The sequence below is a fragment of the Gobius niger genome, assembly GCF_951799975.1.
Source record: "Gobius niger genome assembly, chromosome: 1".
Taxonomy (NCBI): domain Eukaryota; kingdom Metazoa; phylum Chordata; class Actinopteri; order Gobiiformes; family Gobiidae; genus Gobius; species Gobius niger.
The window spans coordinates 48,212,937-48,237,418 of record NC_136852.1 but is presented as its reverse complement, the minus strand read 5'-3'; the positions used below and the strand labels follow the sequence as shown (position 1 = coordinate 48,237,418).

The window sequence follows — 24,482 nt, the reverse complement described above, 5'->3', positions numbered from 1 at the left end:
CCTTGGAGGATTTGGATGTGACAGTATCAGTATGTTGGAAAATTTAGGAATGAGTTTGGTCCACAGCTAACATTTTAATTTAGTGGCTTTGCTTTCATTTTTCGTAATAAACAAATCAGGCATAGGACCTTTAAGTGTTTAGCCCAAGGACAAATACACATTATGCACTGAGAGGAGCTGGGATTGAACCTCCAATCTTTGGGTGTGTGGATAAACTCTCTGCCAAATTAGCCACTGTCGGCCTCCTCTGCCCCTGTCTCTGCAAACCATCTCAGTCTGACCACTCTCTTTATCTCCAGAACATCTTCATTTTCTTAAATTGAGTGGTTTCTCTGGTGCACTGCTGATCATATCCGCCCTCGTCATGAACAAACCTCTGGTGCCATGTTTCCAGCTTATGTGCCACTGTCCGCTGACTCCCTAAGACCGCTCTTATTTCATAGACAACCCAACTGTCCCCAGTCACACGATGCAAAATTAGGTTATATATGTGTCTTTATTATTTGCATCAAATTTTAAGAACAATTGACAAAATGTACAGAATCTCATAAACTATGACAAATGTAGTGGTAACAATGCACGATTTACTTACAAAACATTAAATTTACAAAAAATGTTATTGACAAATCCAAAATACAGCACAAGCGAGTGGATTATTATTTTTTGGAGGTCACACAATGTTAACAAGTTTCAATTTTCAACTCTTTTCCCCACATTACCCCACACACAAAACCAGTTTTGAGGCCAGTACAAGCAAACGCAAAAACAAAAGCATAATGAACAAAGTGCTTGGTGAAAGGATGGATTGATAGACGAACAATAATACACTTACGGCGAGACCTTGAGAGGAAGAGCTGATACACAACAGAAAACCTTTCCATGGAATAATTACCCTGTTCATCGTTCTTAAGTGGTCAAAGAACAATGATTGTAACTTTTCCAACGACAAATCGGCACATTTACCAAAAAGTGTCCATTTAAGGCAGTGAAATAAATCTCGTGTGACAAAGACCAGTATTGCAAAAGGCTACAATGTCTCTCATCTGGCCGTGGAACATCTCCGGATTAGTGATGGGCGGATAGCAAAAAAACTATTGATATTTCCATACTGGTGCTAGTATTGATAGTATCCATGTCTTAATAGCAATGCTTCAATTTCTTATTTTTTTCTTTAAAAGAGGGTATTAAGCAATATAAACTTTTCTTTAGAGCTTTCAAGTATGTTACAATCAAAAACATACCTGGAGTGATGTTTGGAGCCACTAGCGCATCTTTGAGTAATCTTTTAATCTTTCCCAGTTAACATTCTAGCAATGCGGCGGCTGCTCTGAGAGAGCCCCTGTTCCCCAAAAAAAGTTCCTCCTGAGGTCCTACGTATCCAGGAAATGCTTCCCTCACCTCTTGATTTCTAGCAAAGCTTAATCCTTTCATTGCGGAGTAAATTCTCACATCAAAGCAGAGCTAATTCGGATTCAGAGTCCCCAAAACTCTAGCTTCAACCCTTTTGCCTTAACCCATAAGCTTATTTCCATAATACCCATTTGCAGTCTAACAAAAATCCACATGTAAAGTCTGAGATATGCACGTTGGCTGTGAGGTCATACGTTTGAATAACATGCATTGAAGGCTGGAGGAGGTCCGTCCATTGTCCTGTTCAGTCCTTTCCAAGATGGCTGCCAGTTTTAATTGTGGCAGTTCCACTCTATTCACTACTGTTCTAGAAAGTTCACCTTATACGTGAGCTGGTGTCCATTGTCCCACGCGTACAGCACTTTCTCTTTCGGATTGTAGTCGATTTGAGTGGTGTAGGCGTATTCGTTCGTAAAGGACAGCCGCGGGATAGCGTCCGTGTTTGTGTGCGTATCATAGGCATAGTTAATCTCCCCTTCTTTCTGATTGTACACATCCACGGCATACAAGACCCCGCATATGATAAAGCAGTTGCCGTAGGAGTTCCTCTTGAGGCCAGTCCTCCACGTGGTTTCCTTCTTCAAAGAAAGGTCGGCAGGGTCCAGTTTGCTGATGATGATCATCTCCTGCTGGCTGTAGTCGTAGTCCGCAGACGGGTATATGACCCAAAGGCCGCTCTCGTCCACCGCAAAGTCAATGTCCGAGTGACCCCTCCATTTCCAGGGAGTGGTGTCTTCGTATACCACGTCGTGAAGCAGGGTCCAGGCGGCCACGTAGCGCATCCTCAGGTCGTACTTGATGATGTTTTTGGTGAAGGCGCGGTTGTAGTAGAAGGCTCCGTTGTAGACGACGTGGCCGGTGCCGATCCAGTTGTAGGGCAGTTTGAAGAGGTTGCTCCAGCGACCTGGGAAACGAAAAGGAAATGCACAATTGTTATTAGCACAGAGACAACTGTGGAACCAAGGAAATCAGCCATTCCTTAAGTAAAGTTTACATTATCAGACTATTTGAAAATTGAACACTACTGAAGCTTTGTTGATGCTTTTGTTTGCCCCTTTTATGCATTGGGAATTTGGCCGATTCCTTGCTTCAAATGCCCTTTGGTTCAACTGGGTGGGGCCTTTCTGTGAGGGGTGTACATGTTATCCATGAATCTGCTTGTTTTTCCCCTACCCCTTCCACAGACAAAAAAATGTATATGCTTTTTTTGAAAGACAGCGAAATGAGGTAAAGTAGAAGGAAGCCAAACAGTATTTCCCAGTGACAAAGTGAAAACCTACTTGATCCACTCCAGAGTCTCACAGAGGTCAACATTTGTTAATAGCCAAAATATTTCTTATCATATCATCGCTATTTCCTGGCTAACAAATAGACTTTGACAGATAAACATGATCCAGTCAAGATGAGTTAAATGAAATCTTTATCTGAATATTGTGTATACAAGTGTTTGGCAGAGGTTAAATCGCAGTGCAATAGACCCAGCTATAGCCTGCAGTAGACGCTAAAAACTAAACACGGTGAGGCTGCATTTCAGTTTTACACAGCTAAAATCTGGAACAGACTCACAGAAGACGCGCGTCAGGCCTCAAGACTGACAATGCTGTGACAATCCTGGCAGAACAGTTATTTTTAGCTGCGCATATGGCACTTAAAGTGTTTTATCTGCATTCTTCACTTTTTAATGTAATGTATTAATGATTATATGGATATTTTCTGGATTGATTTGATCTGCCTTATTGTAATTTTATGTAACTGTGAATCACTTTGAATTGTGTATGAATTGTGCTATACAAATAAACTTGCCTTGCCTTCCTGAACCCTGAGCTCTGAACAAACAAAAAGCACAACTTATCACAAGTTATACTATGACATGGCCTGTGATGTCATCGCTATGGGGCTGAGAGACTTCCCAATAGTCAATCATTTTCAAACAATGGGCACATGCACGAACGTGTCACATGACACATGGATCCTCAGGAGGCGCTGCTCTTCCTATCCCGTTTATTCCCAATGAGTTTGTTGCAGTGTCTTGTGCAAATAAATAAATAGCTCAAGATTATATGGCAGGCAGTGAGTTACTGGTGGACAGTCACATGCAAAGTGTTTTTGTCTTGATAAAAATGTAAATAGGACCAACATTTTAAATGAGCTGCTCAAAAAATAATCAGCCAACTAGATAGTTACAGTTGTTTTTGATACTTGCCCTTAAAAAGTCCTACCTCAATGAACACAGATGTTTCCTGCGTGAAGTATTTGCATCCAACGTAATATTTTTAATAATATAATATCTAATATCTAATATTTTTAAGCAGCCAGTGACTTCCCATCAGTATCTCACTGTCCGTGATGTTTTCCTGAACTATGCATTGATTTGTGCAAGACTCCTCTAATCCTTATTGGAAAAAGCAGTGCTCAGTTCACAGTACATTTCATCTAGAAGCAATGAGCGAAGACTGAAGTTGTGTCACAACATGTTAGTAGATGTTTGAATTACAGGGTTAGGTTTTTATTTTGAAATTTCCAAGTTACCTAAGTTCACTCTTTGCACTTTGCTAACACCATTCAAGTAAACCTGCAGTTGTTGCATTGTTGATATATTGGTTGTCTTATGAATCTATTTCATCATGTCCCTTGTAAAAACCCTGAAGACAGGAGAGGGCCTAGTTGATTTTGATGAACTCAGACAATGGGCCTGTTTCACGCCCTTGAATGTGAGGAGTCGTGCCGTGTGGCTAGCTCCGGGCTGCGTGCGGATGAGTAGGTGTCTTTATTCTCTGACATGTGCTCTGGCCTTCGCTTTGAACCATGCACAACAGACAGGGATTAGGAGAGAGGGCCGGATTCTGGGGGTTTTGGTGGTGCATTGTGGGACGCGGGGCTGTGGGGTAGAGGAAGGGGACATGTGTTCAGTTGTTTTAGTGCGCCACCAAAGCTGCGCCCTCTTTATCAGTGTAGAAATCTTGCTTCCTGAGAGCGTGATATTAGCGATTAGAATAATGACACTAAACGTATACATTGTGTTTATTCAGTAGCAGGCAAAATAAACCGCGTTAGTGCTGCGTGAAGCCGGAGTGGACACAGTCTGGTGTTGAGATAACATTATCATTTGCTCTGAGGCCAAGCATGTAATATCTACAAAAAACATTGTCCATGTATCCAAGGGGATCATGTATCTAAACTGAGTTTTCTCCAAAGAATATACCTGACATCTTTTATTCATCACTTTTATTCAAGTTTTATTTTTATTTTTTTTTGTTTTTCAAAAAGTTGATGTTATGTAAAAAAAAAAAAGAAAAAAGAAAAAAGTTTATCATGCATCTGAAAATTGTGGTTTAATGCCACTTTAAAATCTAAATAAATTAATAGGCCTGCACCAGAAAGGTTAGAAATTGCTGAATCAAAAGGTTGACTCCCATAGAAATAAAAAGGAGAAGCGGTGTTAGCAAGTAGGCTAGTCCAGGAGAGTCCGCTAGCCTGCTCAATGTGTTTATCCTATAGCCTTTAGCATTAGCCACCAAACATAGCAAATTACGAACAATCCAGCTGTTTTCAGCTGTTGTCAACCCAATGACTACATTTAGTTGAGGTCAAAGCTTAATTAGAAATCATGAATGAATGTATAAACCTTTTGAGAATTTACTTTAGATACAAATTAGCATATAGTGTCCTCTGAGCTAAATGCTACTTCAAATTCAGTTAAGTTTTGTAATGTCGGATTCACATCCAGTGGCCACTAAACATCATCTTATAATATGTTTTCCCTGTTCATTTGGATAGGGCTGGAACTTTCAGTTTAAAACAAGTTCAGGATTTGATGGCAAACAAGATATGTGCATTTGTAGGAACAGGGTCAGATATAGCGATAGGCTAAAGGCATTTCTGTGATCTCAATGGGTGACTCCCTACTGGCCCTGGCTGTTGTAACTGTTACACTATGAGTATACTGACTAACTCATGTATGTAGCGCCGGTTACCTTTGAACTTGCTCGCTAATCATCTATCCAGGCATAGACACAGCACACATCCATTAGTCGCTTAAAGAAAAAAATGTGTATACTACATGTATGTAAGGTCAATATAATCTGAATCTTTAGACATTCCAGACGTTAAATCAGAAATATGCAATTTAACACTTTTTAGCCGGGACCAAATCGACATAAAAAAATAAAACAATATACACAAACTGTAAGTGTGACTTTCTATAATTTTTTGGGGCATTTGAAAATTGTAAAACGCCACTGACCCCTGATCACTGGAGAATTGTCTGGAAAAGATGGACTAGTAAAGGAATTAGGCTCATTATTTTTACAATGTTTGTACTAGCCACATATCTTGTGTTATTTCATTGGGGTTATCTTAACAAAATATTGCTGAAAGGGTTTGTTGAATGATGCGGGATTGATCTTGTGATATCAGTCCAATAAGTCTAATCTTACACTCAGGGATTCACAGCTCCTATCCCTTGACAACTCCTTCATCCACTCTTAAATTTAATCAACTACCAATTTTGCATCACTAAATTATTCACTCAAATACATTGTGGTTTGTGGTCTTAACCGTATTGCGCTAAGAGGGTCCAAAGCAAAGAACAGGCCGATCCAGCGTCAGTCTCCTCCACTGTAATGTGATTCCTGTGTTGATTTGTGTTGGGAAAACTTTGGTCTGAAGTTAGTTTTTACTCTCTCCACGCCTCACTTCTCCCACTCCTCGCCCAAAACCCCCAGAGTTCTCAAATCACTCAGCACCAATTACCGTCAGTCATGCCACGGGAGAATCGACTTCGGCCAAGTTACACAATTTAGGTTAATTATTCACATATTAGGCGCACTTAAAGAAAATTGTTGTTTTCGCTACATTGGACCATTTTTGCATTAACCTTTTGTCTAATGTAATGAGCTAAAGAGGTTTTAAGTTGAAAAATGTAAAAAGGTTATGGTAGCTTTTTTTTTTACGTCAAGTCAACGTTTATGGATAACGAACAAACATTTTTGTGTGAAAGTCTTTCTCTCACAGTCATTCTGCATGAGGATTATTTTCTGTCAATGCCAATTTTAGAATTCAATATACAGCTTTAGTTCACAAAACAGAGACAGAGTGTAGACAATATGCATGGTCTAGACCCCCAGGGCTTTCCTAAAGCAGTACTAAGTAACTTGTTTACCTTAATAAATCCTTTCCGTAGTCCCTCTGGGGGTAATACAAGTGTTAATGGGATGATAGGGGGTCTTTCATCTCCCCCTGGTGTCTCTGGCCAAAGCTAACTGTGGACAAGCGCCACTTAAACAGTATTTACAGCCAAGTTTGAGTGAAAAAATTATCTCCATTGTGTAATTGGATGTACAACATCCCTCTCTCCCTTTGTCTTTTCTGTCAGTGTAGTATTGACTCTCACAGACTATTCATGAGTAAAAAAAACGCTAAATGCTACGACACCTGCAGCGCCGCTTATGGCCTCTAGGGGCATGAGTTACTTCGTACTGCTTTAAAACTCTGGTTGCCAACCTTTTTTTTCTTGCGTACCCCTTGAGTTGGTCATTTATAGTCAGAATAATTCCTATCTCAAGGATCCTGCCAAAATGATTACAAAGAGACCAACTAAACTCAGATTGATTAGTGATCAGTAGAGTGTTGTGTTCAAAATGAAGCTAAAAATACTTTCAGATTCAAACCTTTTACCAAAAAAAACATAATTAAAACTAACTTTCCTTTGGAATTAATATTCAGTTTCACCTTCTTTTTAATCTGAAACAAGTGCAAGTACCCCCATCTGAGTGCTCAAGTCCCCAGAGGGGTCTCTGTACTCCTGGTTGGGAAAAACTAGCTTAGGCCATTGGAAGTTAGACTATAGCCTTCTATGGGGAATCAGAATCTTGTTTTTGTCTTCATGAAGACACCAGGAAAAATCTGCCAAATCACTGGTTCACTGTGGCAAAAATAAGGAAGCACTCAAATGTTCTCGAAAGTGTCGTGTAATAGTTAGCTTCCACCTCTCCTGGACCACTCAGAGGGCTAAATGTGTGTTATTTCAACTTGATATGGTTGGACCACAGTCAATATTATCATGTACTGCGGCGCTGAGAGTCACAGCTTTATGATCAAACAAACCACATGACTAGAAACAGCAAACACTCTGGAGACGCTTGCTTCAGCTGCAGAGAGTCCCACCTTGTTTGAAGTTGTCCAGGTTCCTGAACTCCACCAGATTGTTGCCGTAGTAATAATTGGTGACGTAGATCTTGGAGTCTTTGGCGAGGGGGTCTTTCATCCACGCGCCCTCGTTTCGGCCGTAGCTGTGGTGCTTCTCGGGCTGCTCTATGGAGGCCAGGGTGCCCTCGCAGTTCAGGATCTTGCCTACAACAACATTAGAAGGTTTTATAGAGCGTAAGGAGATAGAAATCTGGAAATACGACCACATTAGTCCAGTGCTCAGGTCTCTGTAATTGCTTCCTGTCACACAGAGAATAGACTTTAACGCACCTCTGTTTGTATACAAGTCTCTTCATGGTCTAGCACCACCATTTGGGGGCATATGAACCATACGATGGTCCCAGAGTCAGGACTAAACACAGTGAGGCTGCGTTTGAGTTTTATGCATCTAAAAATTTAGAACAGTGAAGATGAGAGACAGAGGAGTGTCCTACGAGGTCTTAGTTAAGTTAACCCTGGGTTTCCCTGAGGACTGAGCGCGTTCATGTGAAAGAGTCGGTGCCATGCGGCCAATCACGGAAGAGACACAGATACAGTTCATCAGAATGTCAAAATCTATCACTTAACTCATGACGAATATACTCTACAACACCATGAACGAGTCTGAACCAAGCAGCGCGTGTATGTTCACATTTGTTTCTTTACACCTGATATGCAACACTCATTATTATGTGGATGAGAAATAGGCCTTTATAAAATCCATGTGCGGACTTCTCTCTCCACCGCTCAAGGTGCTTCCTCCTCTTCCCTCTCTGCTCCTCACCTCCGTACACCGCAGAGTTTGGGTGACAAAGCAAAGGATCTGATTGGTCAAAGAGCCATTTTCGTATCTAAGCTGGGAACTAAACCTGCTCCAGAAGAGGTTATGCACTAAGGGCATGTTTCCATAGAGATCTATACCTTGTGAGAAGGTTATTCCAGCTTTGTAGTACCGCAAAACCAGGGTTAACCCTGAACTTACCCCGCTAAGTAGTGTATCCCTCAGGTCACTACTGTGATAAAGTTCAAATCTGTGCTGAATACGGTTCTGTTAATCTCTTTACCCCCACTTGAACCAAGCACATTTTCTCCAGATCTAAAAGCTTATTGAAAAAAGCAACACACTGACAAAAAAGTATCAAAAATGTGAGTTATGATCAGTTTTGTAGGTGTTACACTGGCCTATAGGCTGTAAGCTCCAGTCGAGAAGCTTTTATATTTGGGAAAAGCCGAACTTGAGAAAATGCACTCACCCGTACACTTGTTCTTAATAAACTTCCCTTGCCTTCAGTTTCAATGCAGACATATTATTTTACAAGACATATACCTCCTTCCCTGACGCAACCATCTTTTAGCCAGCTTTGCCATCTACGCCAACAGGAATTTGAACTTCCAGCTCTCTACATGAACAGATGAGCATGTACAGGTGGCTTTAGCTCCCCTGTACCTGCTCTGTGCAGACTGGGCCGGCTGTTGTTGTTGGAGTTGTCCAGCAGCAGGAGGATGGTGGGGGCGGGTCTCTCGGGGGCGGCCTGTGCCTGTCTTGTGGTTGTGGTCGTTGTGGAAACCGTTGTGGTGGTGGTGGTGGCTGCCGTGGTCGTGGTCGTATCAGGAGATGCTGTTGCTGATGTTGTGGTGCCGGTGGTTGTCGTGGAGATCGTGGAGGATAGTGCGTCGGTGGTGGGAGGAGCTTCTGTGGCCTCTACAGCCTCGAAAACCAGCTCAGATCCTCCATCCTCGGACTGGGTCTCTTTCACGTGGTGGACCGAGTAGGTTTTGCCAGAGTTCTCTACAGAAACAAAAGGAAGAACATTTTTATCTACAGGCTGGGGCATGAGAACTTACTTTTTTCCTTATTTTATTTCCTGTCACGCAACATGAAAAGGATGTCATTTAAATGTTGGCCCCCATTGTCAACACACAGATTCAGATGATTTCAGAGGTTTTGGTCCACTCTTTCAAGCATTTTATACCTTGGTCTTTCATGGTCTGTGGACAACTGAACTAATCCTAAACCTCAAAAGCCGTGAAAAATCATAAAACAAGTGAATGTGGAAGGAAAGGTCAGACGGAGCTCCAGCTGATCATCCGTGTTGATCTTAGATTGGGACCGTCTCGTTTTCCAGGACTTTCATTTCGTTGAGTCTGCTTCATGTCAGCAGGACACACAGTTTAACTCCACTCCAGAATTTCACATCAAAGACCACACATTAGCGATGCAGCGCTGAGAAAATACCAACTTCCTCCGTCTTCATCTGACTTGTATGAAGTTCGCCTTGGGTTACAGGCATATGCTCCGTCCATGCATGAAAGAGAGAGAGATTTCAGGCAGCAAATAGTCTGCGCTTTTGTTTGTTTCTTAGTCAGAAGAAGAAGAAGAAGAAGAAGAAGAAGAAGAAGAAGAAGAAGAAGAAGAAGAAGAAGAGGAAAGATGGGCAGTCGAGCTTTCCCATGGCGGGCAAAACTGAAAGCTGATAAACTTTTCTTTAAACCAGCTCATTTTAACAATCACTACTTCAGAGAATTTATGTAACAAGCCACGTTTCAGCTATATTTTTAGCATAAATAGAAATGACAGAGTGCATAAGCCATGGATTTAAACCAGAGAGCGCTGCTGTCTGTTTGCTGCCACGTCTGCTTCTGCCAAACACATGAGCTACAACTGTGCATCTTCCTCCACCACGTCGTAATGTCCACATATGGAGGTAATACAGCCGACTGTAGGATTATCATATTAACAGGAGTCTTAGGGGAACAATTAAATCTTGGTGATAATAGTAACCCGTGCACAGTATGGCAGTTAATGTGTCACAATTTCAAAAGAACATTGGGCCTGCAGTCAATTATATGTACCGCTAAAGCATATGGGGAGCACATCTTTAGAGCATTTTCTTATGTTAAGTTTAAAGGCGTTATTACATAATGCTGTAAAACTGCTGTGTTTAATATTCATGCATCTTCTTCATGTTATGGAGGGGTTCTGGTGGCGATGATCTTTCCCAGTAACCATGGGTCTCTGTAAGGATACTTTAAGGACAATGGTGAATAGGGTACAGACACACGAAGCAACCCATAATTCCTCTGTTGCTTTAGTACTCCTTAATAAATCACCATGTACATGCTTATCTTTAACACTGTGGTTAGAATAAAGACACCAAAATACCATATGTAAAATGTGTAGAAAGCACACTTCAACCACTATTGACATTGATTTTTTCATTTTCTCAGGCCTTCATAGTATAATATTTTGAGATTAAGTACACAGGTGGTAATCCAGTTTTGTGTCACCTAAAAAGGGATAGTTGTGAGGACAATGATTATAGTTTGAAGGTAATTTGTCCTGAAATCTGTCTCAAGATTTCCATTTTAATATTGGTTAGGATTAAGTACACCGGTAGTGGAAATGCTGGTATAATAATAATCCAGCAACAGTTTTGTGTCATCTCAAAAGAGTAGAGGTCGACCGATATGGGTTTTTCTAAGGCTAATGCCAATATTTTTGGCAGATTTTTTTTAAAAGGGGGGGTATTATGCAAAATCGACTTTTTCAAGCTTTACATCATGTTATTATATCATTCCCTCATTAAAAACATGCCTGAAGTGTTGCCTTGGCACATTCACATATTTTTGAGTAATCTGTAAAAACTCTGATGGCGGCCATTTTAGGGATAGGTTTGCCTGAGTCCTCCTAGGAACGCCCCCACCTCCTGGAGACGCCTCCGAGCTTTCGTCACCAGCCGAGTAACCAACCACTGCTCCTCAGCAGAACCCCCTCCCCACTGATGCCACAGACAGCATGTAGAGGGGGCGTGTCGGAAAGGGTCAGAGGTTAAAGAGACAGAGGCCTATTTCAAGACATTCACTACAGCCATTTTGAGAGAGCAATTTTATACAAGGCAGTTATTCTAATTTACTGCATTTACAGACCAACAGAAGGTTTGTCATCATTGTAGTGTGATATAGACTGGTGCTATGTGAGTGAAAAAAGCATAATACCCCCTCTTTAAAGCACTACTAAGTAACATGTTTACCTTAATAAATCCTGTTCGTAGTCCCTCTGGGGGTAATACAAGTGTTAATGGGATGATTGAGGGGTCTTTCATCTCCCCCTAGTGTCTCTGGCCAGAAAACCACCCTAGAAACTTTCCCTGCCACCGGGTCGGAGGCGCAATATACACTAATGGAATCACGAAGAAGAACAGGCTAACAGGCAAAGCTAACTGTGGGCTAGCGCCACTTAAATAATATTTACAGCCAGTTTGAGTGAAATAAAAAATCTCCATTGTGTAGTTGGATGTACAACATCCCTCTCTCCCTTTGTCTTTTCTGTCAGTGTAGTATTTACTCTCATGGACAATTAATGAGAAAAAAACGCAACATGCTACGGCACCTGCAGTGGCGCTTATGGCCTCTAGGAGCACGAGTTACTTACTACTGCTTTAAAATGTCTGGTCTATAATCCTGATACTTCTTAATCTGTAAAATGTGACAGTGTTAAACTGTGACAGCAGGGGGCGCTGCATGAGAGCCATAGGGATTATCTATTCAGGACATTCATGTTTAGTTGGTACTTTAGAGAAAGCCTGCTTGAAAGAAAACAAATCTGCAAAATAAAACATGGCAAGTCTCTTTCATACTACTACTACTGGCCATACTATTGAAATTACAAGCAACAAAATATATATAAAATATATAATACAATACAAGCTGTTTCTTAGTTACCCTCAGGCCAATTGAGTTGTGGGAATGCTCATTTCCAATGCAACGGGAAGTCTCTATCACATTCGGTTCTGGAGATTTTTTCTGCATTATATCGGCCGATAGACGATATCATAAAATACCCCATTGGCCCGATATATGAGCCAGCCGATATCACAAAAGGTTTTGCGATTTTCCTTGTCTTCCTGGATGGCTGATGAATTTTTCTTTAGTGACTGTAGACAAAAGTACTGGAGCAGCCATTGATACATTTTGTGTCGTTTACTTTGTGATTACAAACATCTTCTTCTAAAAATCTCCATGATACTGCACTGTATATATTCAATATATATTCAAGAACAATTCATGTTACTAAAAGATCCTTGGTTGCTGACGAGGCCTCCTCTGGTGAGAGCCAAAACGTCTTCAACATAAAAATCAACCCAGTACAGATGATGTCTTTAGTACTTTTATCTACAATGGAGAATGGTAAATAACAGACCCAAAAATACACCAACATTTCCTTACCTAGAGTCAATTAGAAGCTGTCTGGCCATCGTCTACTGAAAACTCTATTCTTCCCCATATTCCCATCTGCTTTACACTGTTTTACAATTGGCACTTCCCAGTAAATTCAACTGAAGCCAGTCTTTGTGGTTGACCCGCAGGTTAGGAGCAGGACTGGCAGCTCCGATAAAAGGAGTCTCCTTGCACTAGCTGGAGGATTATGGAAATGCAGCCAGATGTTTTCACAGTTTCACAAGGTCCAAAGATCCTCTCAGGTTCACGTTTGGGGCAGAACATGCGGACTGACAGCGCTACGTTGAACTGACAAGGGCAGTCCGTGCTATTCATGCAACACTAAAGACTTAAAAAACAGTGGGAGAGATCAGGAAGTGCTTTCTCTGGGGGCGCTCTCACCTTCCCTGCGCTCGTCCTCGTCAGTCTTGGTCGCTTTGTAGTAGGTGATGCCGCGGATGACTCCCGGCTGGTGTCCCACTTTGGTTTTGGCCGTGGGATCGGGTTTCAGAGCCTTTGCTGGTTTGGTTGCCTCTTTCTTGGGCTTCAGGACCTTCTCTTTGACTTGTTTTGGAGGGGGCTTCACCGCTGTGGCCTTTTTGTTTAACTTCACAGCGTCCTTTGATTTATCACCGTTTGTCTCCTGGAAGAAAAGTGTATATTATATTCAGCTTTGACCCATTAATGACTCTTGACCAAGATGAGTCAGATGAGTCATGATTGAGCAAGGGAATAATAACTCATTTCCTCATCTTATAGAGTGTCTAACCTGTGCCTTGTTCTCGTCCTTCTGCAGTAGGTGCAGGCTGAGTCCGGACAGTTCCTTCTTGATGCTCATCATGATGTTGGAGTAATTCTCGTATCGCTTGAACTGGTTCGTCAGGCTCTGCATACTGTCACGGACAAAATCGTTCTCCCGGGTCAGATTGGTCTTAATCGTCTGAAAGAGAAACACGCATCATGTAAACCAATGGTGCCCAAACTTTTTTTTTCCATCGAGGGACGCATATCTAAGTGTTTGCAGTTTGGAGGGCCAAAGATCTGTGGTCAGTGTAGTGAGAGAGAGGTGCAAACCTCTTCGTATCACCATAAAATGTTACTTTTTGATGTTTTAATTGTGTGGAATACTGAAATGTGCAGTAAAAAGTACTATCTTTGGAGATGTGTTCCAATTGAGTCTGAGGGACACCAACATTTGGTCTGAGGGTAGCACTTTGGGGTATCCCGGTAGATTTGTCAATTTTCAGGTTTTGGTTTCTTAAAATATAAACTGTAAAAAAAAACATACCTAATCTTCACAATAACCTGTTTAATTATGGCACTGATTCAATGTTTCGACATAGATTTATTTGGGAAATTTCAAGAGACATTTTCTCCAAATGATTTTTTCCTCACATTGGTGCGACAATATCTCTACATCAGTAGCAGTACTGACTTCAAATTTTCCAGTCTTGCACCTCAATATTTTGAAGGTTTTTGTCTGAGGGATTCTTTAATATCTAATTCCAATCCTGATTTATTAAGTCCGGTTCACTATGTAATTTCGTTGGATTTATGGGGAGAGGATCAAAACACTTTTTGAAAACTTCATTAAATCAGCAATCAGAAAAACAAGGTTTCCATTTGCTCATATATGTAAACAAACGGTGCATGATAACATTCATAATAAGTAATTTAGTAGAGTTTAGAGTAATTTATGAAATTTGGGTGAAAATTCCCCAAAAATTGTAAAAAAAAAATGTGTAAAATTGCACAATTTCACCAAATGACAAGGGCAAATGGAAACATTGTTTTTCTTATCACTTACAAGGTTTCCAAAATTGTATAGTTTTTCATACTTTCCTTGAAAATACCGCAACAGTGGAAATCTAAACATAGTGAACTACCCTATGTCAAAAAAGGCAAATGCCAGTAATCTACAGCAAAAGTTTCAAATTGATATCTGTAAATGTAAAAAAAAAGTTTCCCTATTCACCTGTAGCCTCTCGCCTAAACTGCTATATCTGAAGTATGGGAAAACCTTCAACGACCACACACTCCCATAACACTATCCAAGCTACTTGGAAATTATTGTATTGTGTAACCTTTATTAATCTCAGAGAATCCTGGTTTAAGGTGTTTTGAGCTATAAACTTACAACAAATAGACGAGATTGATTTTGGTTAATTGCAGTAGTAGCAGTTCTAATAGTAACAACACTATAACAGTGGTCATATACTCCACATACTCTACTCTAATACAGACAATAGTCACTTATGATAAGCATTTCGTTCCATTTCCACATTAAAACGACCCCTGGCCTCACCTCCTCCAGCGTGTTCATCTGGGACACCACTTTGTTGATGTAGGCGTGGACTTTCATCATGTCCATGCTGTACAGAGTGCCCTCCAGGAGGTCCACCATAGACTGCAGCTGCTCAGTGGGACAATGGGAGAAAAGGAGAAAAAAAAAATCACACAATCATCAATCACTGCTGAACTCCAAACAGTCTGACATCTTGAAGCGCCTCTGTTTGTCCAGACGGGAGCAGCATTAGCTTAAGTGCACTTTCTAAACACGGCCGTCTATTGACTTGAGCTAAATTGACCAAGACACTCAAGAAGCGGGGTCCAGGTTTATAATGTAGTTTGACAGATGGGCCTAATGAGAACTAAAATAGGACCGCACCGAGAGAAAATAACGGTGTAATCAAGACTATACCAGGAATAGGTCTAAAATCAAGACAACATGAAAACTACAGTAATAACGGTCTGGAGAAAAACATGAAGTAAGCCCAAATAAAACCAGATCTAAATTGGTGCAAAATGAGACCAGGTACATAACAAACAAGAAACAGACTAGGCCTAAACTGGAGGAACACATGGAGCTGCTACACCTGCAACACAGAGACAAGTTTCAGAGTTTGTGCACAATTACAAGGTCCTGTCAGTTTTATATTTGGAGGGACCAAGTTATTCCATCATTGGATTTCTTCTTCTCTGATGGCACGGGCATATTCCAAGATGACAATGCAAGGATTCATCGGGCTCACATTGTAAATGAGGTGTTCAGGGAACATGATAATAATAATTTCACACATGGATTGGCCACAGAGTCCAGATCTGAACCCCATTGAGAATCTTTGAGAGAAGGCTTTGCACAGTGGTCACACTCTCCCATCATCATGCACAAGGTGAATCCTCCAGCCAGGTGATTCTGACCATCAAGGTCTCCGGACGCGGCCCTGTCGCCGGCCACAGCTTCTTACGGGTCGCCCCAGTGGCATCAAAGGATGGGTCAAATACCTTAGTATACCTTAGTATACCTTAACCATAACCTTAATATTAAGACCTACACAAGCCGTAAATAATCCAAGGCCACCAAGACTAAACTAGTCCTACATTGGTTATATTATATTTGGCTATTATCATTAGAGGGCTGCTGAATGTAAAATCGTGAGGAGAGGCACTCAGCAAAGAGACAGATCCGAGAGGTGAACTGACAACACTGAGGCCTATTGCTCTTGACTTAAGCTCTATGAGGAACACAGAAGGATAAACCAGACATAAACCGAGACATAACCTGATCTACCTGTACCTCAACACTATCTTGTATATTGGCTTCACCTCTATTGACTCAGACAGTTACAAACGGGGGTCACTGTCAGTCCACCTCCTGTACTTGTTGCCCTGGGTTTGCCCTGTAAATACATGTGCTCTGTTAGCTCAGCCTCCAGCGGCACATCTGGAAGCAGCTTGGTCCCACATGGCGCATGGTGTGGCGCTGCTGCTGTGAAGAATGAAAAGCACGGGCATTGAACGGGAGGAGGCCAAGCTGACGTGTCCTACTGGAGATAGTGTAAAAGATGATGACGTTTTACATCAAGACCTGTCACTCAACTAATTGATTGAGTCGATTTTGTAATTGTGTTTAAAGTTTGTTTTGTTGCATTTGTCTATATCGTCGACTGTGCTGCTCCGCAGGTTAATCGTTGACCTACGAGTGACCTAAATGATTGAACACTACAATTATATCAGCAAATAATATATTCTCATTAGTGTTTCTATAAACCTTTCATGACTGTATGTGAGATCCTTTATATCATAATTCATACCACAAGGCCATATATTAAAACTATTGAGACCATATGTACTGAGAGAGCAGGACTTCAAAGCAGGAATAAGGTCTAAAGTCTGCAACCAGAGCAAAACCAAGCCTAAGCCAAGGGCTAGACCAGATCAGACCTAATGTAGAATTAAACCCAGGCCGAAACCAGTTTAAGTACCTCAACCAGGAGTCAACCATTAAAACTTATCTGCACAAAAAAGTGGATTTGGGGGTTAGTTGCTCTTTACACAGGTAGATCTAATATGAATTCTTGATGAATTGCAGACTTGTATGTCTCACTATTCTGTAATAACCGAATACGTTAGTTCTATAACAATTTTCATTAAGAAATAAGGAATAAGAAAGTGTGACCATTGTGCAAAGCCTTCTCCAAAGATTCTCAATGGGGTTACGATCTGGACTCTGTGGTGGACAATCCATGTGTGAAAACCACTCTTTCACAATGATGAATCACGATGAATCCTGGCATCGTCATCAGGGAGTATGTCCGTGCCATCAGGGAAGAAGAAATCCATTGATGGAATAACCTGGTCATTCAGGATGTTCCGTTCGTCTGCTGATCTCATTCTTTGGGCACATAGGGCCCGATCTTGTGCATCAAAACGGAGACGATAGTGTGACATTTTGCGCTCAGTCGGAGCGCACTTTGTGATCTTGCCACTCCAGACTTAGCGCATTTACGTGGGTGGAGACGCAGACATTTTCCTCCAACCAGATCGACTCCGCGTCCAGGAGAGTGGTTGTGGGGGGTGAACATGTGCTTTTGTTTTGCTTCGCGTTCACGCCGAGCGCGGCCGATCCGCGCCACAGCGGACGCTGTAGCTCTTTTTCTCTCAAGAGATGAACATCGTTTAGCTCACGATGGGGTAAATAAAGTTTTTAGTTTGACCTGTGAGAGCCTAAGGCTTAAGAAAGAACGCAAGACAGCGCAATGTAAACGAGGAAGTGAATGTCAGCCGTGTTTCCATCAGTGCAGTCACCTCCTCTTGTGACGCCCCCTCACAGGTGGCGGAGGCGAATGGCACATATAGCTCCGCCACTCGGAAAATAATTCGCCAAGAGCCTGCGCCGCCCCGTGCGCCGCCACAAGATCTGGCCCATAGTGTTTTTGAACACTATAGATCTGACCAACCACAGCAACCCCAGATCACAGCTAGTTAAATCCAGGTGGTTGCCTTTTGGTCAGGTAGTGCATCTTTAAGAATTTAAACTTCTATAACAATGTGTTCCAGACTTGGCCCTCATGAAACCTCCAGTCTGACCTTTCCAATAAGCATCAGCTACAGTTGCAGAAACACTTAGCAGTAAAAGCAATGGACCACTGAATCGCAATATACTGTAGCTTCGATGAACCAATAACAGGTCTTTGAAGCTATAGAAGCAGCTTGACTCTATTGGGCTGACCAGTAAAAGTAGCGGACCGGCTTTGGAACCACCAAAGTGAGAAGGAGCTCTTTTGAAGTCGCATGGATCCACAAAATCTCACCCTTTCGCATCGTCTACCTATTAACCAATAAACGCTAAACAAAGAATAAGGGACTTCCTCTCTCAAGATGAAACTCTGGCTAATCTTCTAACAAAGTCTCTCAATTTGTGTCAGAAATGCAGACATCAGACAACACGGCCTCCACCCGAATGTGTCATCCAATCCAGTCTCTCAGGCCACATGAAACACATCAACAAACCGAATTAGGAATCAATGTCTGAAGGAAATGGTATGAATGATGCTTTCCGCGGCAACATTTAGGCACATCCTGTAAACGGGAAATGTTGCTGGGTGTTGTAGTGTTTGAATCCGGAGTATCCTGAGTCATATTGCATGTTTATTCTTTACAATATTCTGACCGTCTCACCTTGAGCAGCTCCGGCGCCTGTTTCTTGAGCCGGTCCATCTTCCACTCGTTCTCGCACGGGTTGAGGGAGGACGGGGGTGCGGTGCAGGAGCATTTGCAGTCGGACCCGGAGCTGACCGTCTCCACCGTGTAGAAGTCCTCCACCCGCACCGCCCCGCTCTTCAGCCGCACGCAGGCGTCCCGGGACAGAGGCCTCATGATGCACTTACACCTGCAGTCGGAGCCCTCCGAGGTCATCCGCACCGGCTCTGTCTCGCCAAACACCTGCAACACAGACGCGTGTTCAGGGTTTGTGCACAATCACAAGGTCCCGGGTTTTATTCATGAACATGTTATTTTCTTATTTGGATGGATATGGATACAACAAATTGTGCCTATTATGGATTATCCCTTTATTTGGCTACAGTAAGTCATGGTGGGTGGGATATTTAGTTTTATATATAGTTAGTTTTACCCATCTTGTAGCTCCTGGCATAAAGAGGGAAAAAAGGTATTGTTTTCTTTTATGGTTTGATTGTTTGCCACAAGATGACGGACCAATTCATAATATTTTATAGCGTATCTTACGGTGGATTTGTGCCATGGAAAATACAAAGCACAACCACTTGTAGGCTTATTATTCCAGTGCCAATTGCTAGTTTCATGAATCTATCTGTACAGATGCTTCGACTACCTGAAATCTATCCAGAGGTCGACCGATTTATCGTATATCGTGCCAATATCTCCGTGAAGTGATAGACTTCCCGTTTTTTTGCATTGGAAAAGAGTGAAGTCAGTGCTTTAAAATGAGTCCTCCCACAACTTCCCACTAGGTCTCAGGGGAACAGAGAAACATTGTGATGAAAATTGGTTAGCTACAATTTGTTAAACACATGTTTCACTAAACCTCAGTCAATATGGACATGCAGCATGTCATTATGAGGCACAGAACCTGGAGAATTCAATCGCTTAGTTGGATTTAAGCACCGCAATTGTACAGAGCTGGGACAGATGATGATTGAATCACCTAAAGTAATGAAATAAAATTGGCCACCGCTGCAGTGGCCAAGTATTTATGTTTTTACAGGATTAAAGATCAGACATTTAAAAAAAAATATAGGCCGTGTATATCGGCATTGGCCTTAGAAAAACCCATATCGGTCCACCTCTATTCTTAACAACTCTGTAACAGTCATTTTAACAAACTCCGGTGGCGTGAAAATGCTTCCGCAGCCCACTTTTGGGTCCAGTTGGGAACCACTGATCTAGAGCAGGGGTGGACAATTTTGCTCTGTTTTGAAGGCATTTTTTTTGTTATCGTCAAAAGCAAAAAAGGGGAAAACTTTCCAACGGTGGCGCAACATTGTTATTGTTCTTCACACAGTCTAAACATGGCGGTCTTGGAATCCTTCGCCAGCAATTTCTTTTCAAAGGATCGGTCCACATTTTGTATTTTTAAAGCATTTCAATAGTAGATGAATCCCTCTTCAGGTACTCGTGACGATGAATAACTCAACGATCAAGAGAAGCCTCCCCAATCATTGTACTCCTGTTGCTCTGACAGTCATTGGATTTGATGGTTTAAATGTTTTTTGATGCAACGATGATGAATGATTTCTTTTCTTGCTAAGTGCTACATAATCATGTTTTCAAAGTCAGTAACTGCGCATACATAACTGCAAATAAATACCTTTTGTTTAATCTTAAGAGCAGGTATTGTTTCTTCTCATACATTGCACCTGACTTCACTTGTTCCATTCGTCACCCCCAATGGACGTGAACAACCAATCTTTTAGTATTTATTTATACAAACACAAAGCAAAGGAAGGAAAGTGATCCGGAGAAATAACCACATGCATCCTGCCTTTTCACATGTCCCATTAAAGAGGTGCATTAAGGTCTGACCCTGGACTCCATTGTGCGACATAAGGGCTTTGGCAACACTTGCAAACAGGAAGAGCAGCCTGGCATCAGCAAAACCACTACTTTCACTCAAGAATTCACACAGATTTAAAGCCCGAGTGATGAAACAGTCAAGAGCTAGACGTGATCTGCACTGCTACTCAAGAAATGTCCCTTCTTAGAAAGATTTATTGTTCGTTTTCATCTTACCAAAGATAGGACTGGATTTATTGGAAAGATTACGTAAAAGGTTATGAAGTACGCTTTATCTTCCCAGGTGAATGGGGATTTTAAAGTGCTTATGTAACATGCATTAAACTATATGTGTGTTGAGCTCAAGAAGGCAAGAGAGTCTGAATTCACAATTTAGTAAATAAAAAGTACATTTTTGCAATTTGTTGTTGGTTAAGTTGTAAAACAATGGATTCTAGTAAAATTGAACAAATGAGAGAGTGAAGAGTTGCCTTTGTATGTTGGCACTTAACCGATAGCCGGGGTTTTGATGTGGGCTGCCATGAAGCCCTGCCTGTAGCCTTTTAGAGGAGTAAAGAAAACATAAAATGGTTTACTTTTTTGTAGCTACATATCTCCATAAATATTTGTTGTGCAGAAGTTTTGGATTTGGTCGTATAGAAAACAGTTAAGAGGGGAAAAACGATCAAAAGTCCAATATTCAGCAGTGAAAAGCTAATTGAACCTGGATAGACTTAGAGACAAAAGCAGCAATTAGAAACATTTATTGCAGTCGACATCGATATACGGATAAAAGTTAGTATGGATGGGTAGGTTAGAGTTAGGGATGTCTTCCCCGGAGCCCAGACACTGGTGGTATGGGAAACAGGTGAAGGATGTAGCAGGGAGAAGCCATGGAAGAAGAGGTGGTGAAGGGGTGGAGGTGGGTCGCAGCACAGCTGAGAGGTGGACGAGCCATGAACGCTGGAGCTTAAATGCAGGACCGAGTGCAATGATTGGCTGTGAAGGTGTGGCTCTGCGCTGAAAGGCTGAGGTGAGGTGTGACAGAGGATTCACACCAAGCGAAAATATTTCACTTTCCATCGCTCAGCTTGTTCTTCTTCCTTCGACAGCCCCCCTTGTGCAGGAGCACGTGGAGGTGGGGTTTGAGACAGAGCTGAGGTGTGTGAGCCAATTCCTCACATGCCTGTCAGTTCATGTTCTGTGGTTAGTGGTCGCCGCCAGAAATGTCTCTGTATTTGCATATAATTGGATTGATTTCAACGCTATGCATTAGCATATCACTAGCTGGAGGTAGATGATGCTGAAATTAGTCTTCCAGGCTGAATTTACACCTAAGCTTCATTTGATTATTGTCCGAGCATCCCGTGTCCTCTAAAGGCTCTTTTATTGCCCGCCCACTTGACGTAAGCCAGAATCATTCGAACTTCCGTGTAGCTCCTCAGCGTTCACGTTATGATGTATATTTGAAACAATTTTTTTAATAACATAAAAAATGAAAACACTAAAGCACTAAATCATACGAACAATATATTCATGAAAAATAACTTGGGAGGGGGAGACTGAAGGAGTTTTTTGTGTGTTTCCTTGTTTTGCGAAAGGATCAACCAATCACAGCGCTTGCATTCTGCAGCACTTGTCGCGGAGTCACCTTGGGCATCAGGTGCACTTCAGCGGCAAATGCAGCTGTCGCAAACTCCCTGATTGGCTCCCACGTAAACGTGGAGCTGTCGCTGAAGTATAAACCAGCCTTCACAGGAAGCAGAAGATAAAGCAACATAACAGCACCAGTGATGGCACAGATGCTAAAGGCAATCTTCAAACGCTCGTATCCAAAAGAGTTGGCTCTTTGCGATGCTTATGCACATTTATATTCCGAGAAAAAACATTTCTTCTGAAAACTGTGGAAGTTGTAAAATGTATTTTATCAACACATGCTCCTCTTTTCATTTGAAGTCAGGCCATTGATGACACTTTAACATCTCAACTGCACACGCATGTGTTTGTGTTTCCAATGAATCTATATTTGGCCCCAATAACACATTTGATATTAATAAGATACAGCACTGCCACTAATGAGAACAAAGACTGTGACAAAAGAACGACCGGCCAAAACCAACATCAACCACTGATGCACTGGATTAAAAAAACAAAAACAAAAACCTTTAAGACAAGCATCTTGTTTTATTGGCCCACATCACCAGAGATGGAACTTTTTATTGAAATCTTATTCCACACAATTAATACTTCAAAAAGTAACATTTATTGTGAGAGCATTATGGATAACAAGTCTAAATAAAGGTGAGGGGCATGTTTTAACCTCTCTTAAAGGAACAGGCCACCGTTTTTACTTACGTACCTGTCTGGTCTTTGTGCCTGTGGAAGAGCTTGGTCGCTTCTAACTTCACCCTGTTTGGAGCTATAGGACTACATTGGGAGAGGCCAAATGCTAACAATATCTTTGGTCGTTTTGCGTGACTGAGCGCATGCACAAAGACCAGACAGGTACACATCAACTCGTCTAAGCTCAGGTAAGAACATATCTCAGTATGGAAAAACGGTGGCCTGTTCCTTCTAATACACTCAGTTGAATGTCTGAATGCACTGATCTGTGGCCCTCCATGCTGTACACACATGTCCATATGCGGCAACCTGTGAAAAAAAATGTGGACACCCCTGGTTTGATACATCTTTTTTTTCCCTAATAACTTTTGGACACCTTTCAATTGCTACTATGTTTAAACAAAACTTTAAGCACTGGAAAAGGCCTCTTTGACCGACCACCGGGTTGTTCCAATTGTCATTGCTGACTATTGGACACTTAATGACTTTTCCCCCCATCAACTGTTTATCTGTTTCACCGGATCCAAAAACTCTGCACGACTCTGAAAGGTAAATATTTGCAGAGATATTTAGATCCAAAAAAAAAAGGAAACTGTGAGCAAAACAGCAAGAAGGTCTATATTTGCCTGCAATCTAACATCTGAAATTAGCAGAAAAAAGTGTTTCCATTGTATAACAAGTTCTTTAGCCATCATCTGTACTTGCTAGTCTAAGAGTTTCATCAATGACAAATATACCTAGTAGGAAGGGTTTAACCTTGAATTGAGACCACCCACCTTTATTCTAAATAGCAGCACTCATCGTGTTCAACATGAAGAAAAGGCAACTGTTCTAAAAGGAGACAATTTCACCAAAGAGACAAGCATTACAGAGCCACTTTGTAAGCAAGTAAATCTGGCTTAGAACAAAAGCTATGATTTGCTAATTACGCTAACCTTTTTAGACAATCCAGGACAATCATGTGTGTAAGCCAAAAAGGTCAAGACAAGTCAAACAGTTCCCAAAGTCGTTGCCCGTAGCGCGAGCAAATAGAAAGAGGATCAGGTCCAATGGGTTGGGGTCACATTTCTATTGAACGGTGAGTGATTTATGAGCTTTTTGACCTTATCTTTTATCAGGACACCCACTCAGAGCCAACTCTAAAGGCGTTTTCTGCTCCCTTCTCGATGGATGCATTGATATTAGATATAACTGAAGCCTTATTCGCCCCTGTAGGGAACGGGGACAAATCATTAGTCAGCTGTACCACCCAAGTTCTCAAAATCCGAACACAACAGGCCCTTTGATTGATTAAACCTGCAGACACATCATCTGAGTGACAGCTGTGGTCATATCAAGTTTTGTGGAATCAACTTTTTGCATTCGCGCCATGGGATTTGGGTTGGAGGAACAGTGTCTATGCAGGTTTTAATGTTCGCAGCTGTTGCGTGTTTTGTGTATAAACCATGTCCCTGGTGCCAGAAGCTTGTGTGTTGTTGCCAGTTGGCGCTGCTAATTACGCAGACTAAACA

The 24,482-nt window shown here is 41.7% G+C and overlaps 1 protein-coding gene across 1 annotated transcript in view; it reads right to left on the bottom strand.

Moving 5' to 3' along the window:
* Positions 1–590: 590 nt before the first annotated feature.
* Positions 591–24,482, bottom strand: part of LOC306971440 (olfactomedin-like protein 2A) — a 41,058-nt gene continuing 17,166 nt past the window's right edge. Inside the window, exons 2-8 of the mRNA XM_079567715.1 lie at positions 18,775–19,038; positions 15,119–15,226; positions 13,583–13,753; positions 13,216–13,456; positions 9,044–9,385; positions 7,576–7,761; positions 591–2,314 (exon numbers count right to left, since the gene is read on the bottom strand). Of these exons, the coding sequence (XP_079423841.1) occupies positions 1,710–2,314; positions 7,576–7,761; positions 9,044–9,385; positions 13,216–13,456; positions 13,583–13,753; positions 15,119–15,226; positions 18,775–19,038 (1,917 nt within the window). The 3' untranslated portion in view covers positions 591–1,709. The remainder of the gene's footprint in view (positions 2,315–7,575; positions 7,762–9,043; positions 9,386–13,215; positions 13,457–13,582; positions 13,754–15,118; positions 15,227–18,774; positions 19,039–24,482) is intronic.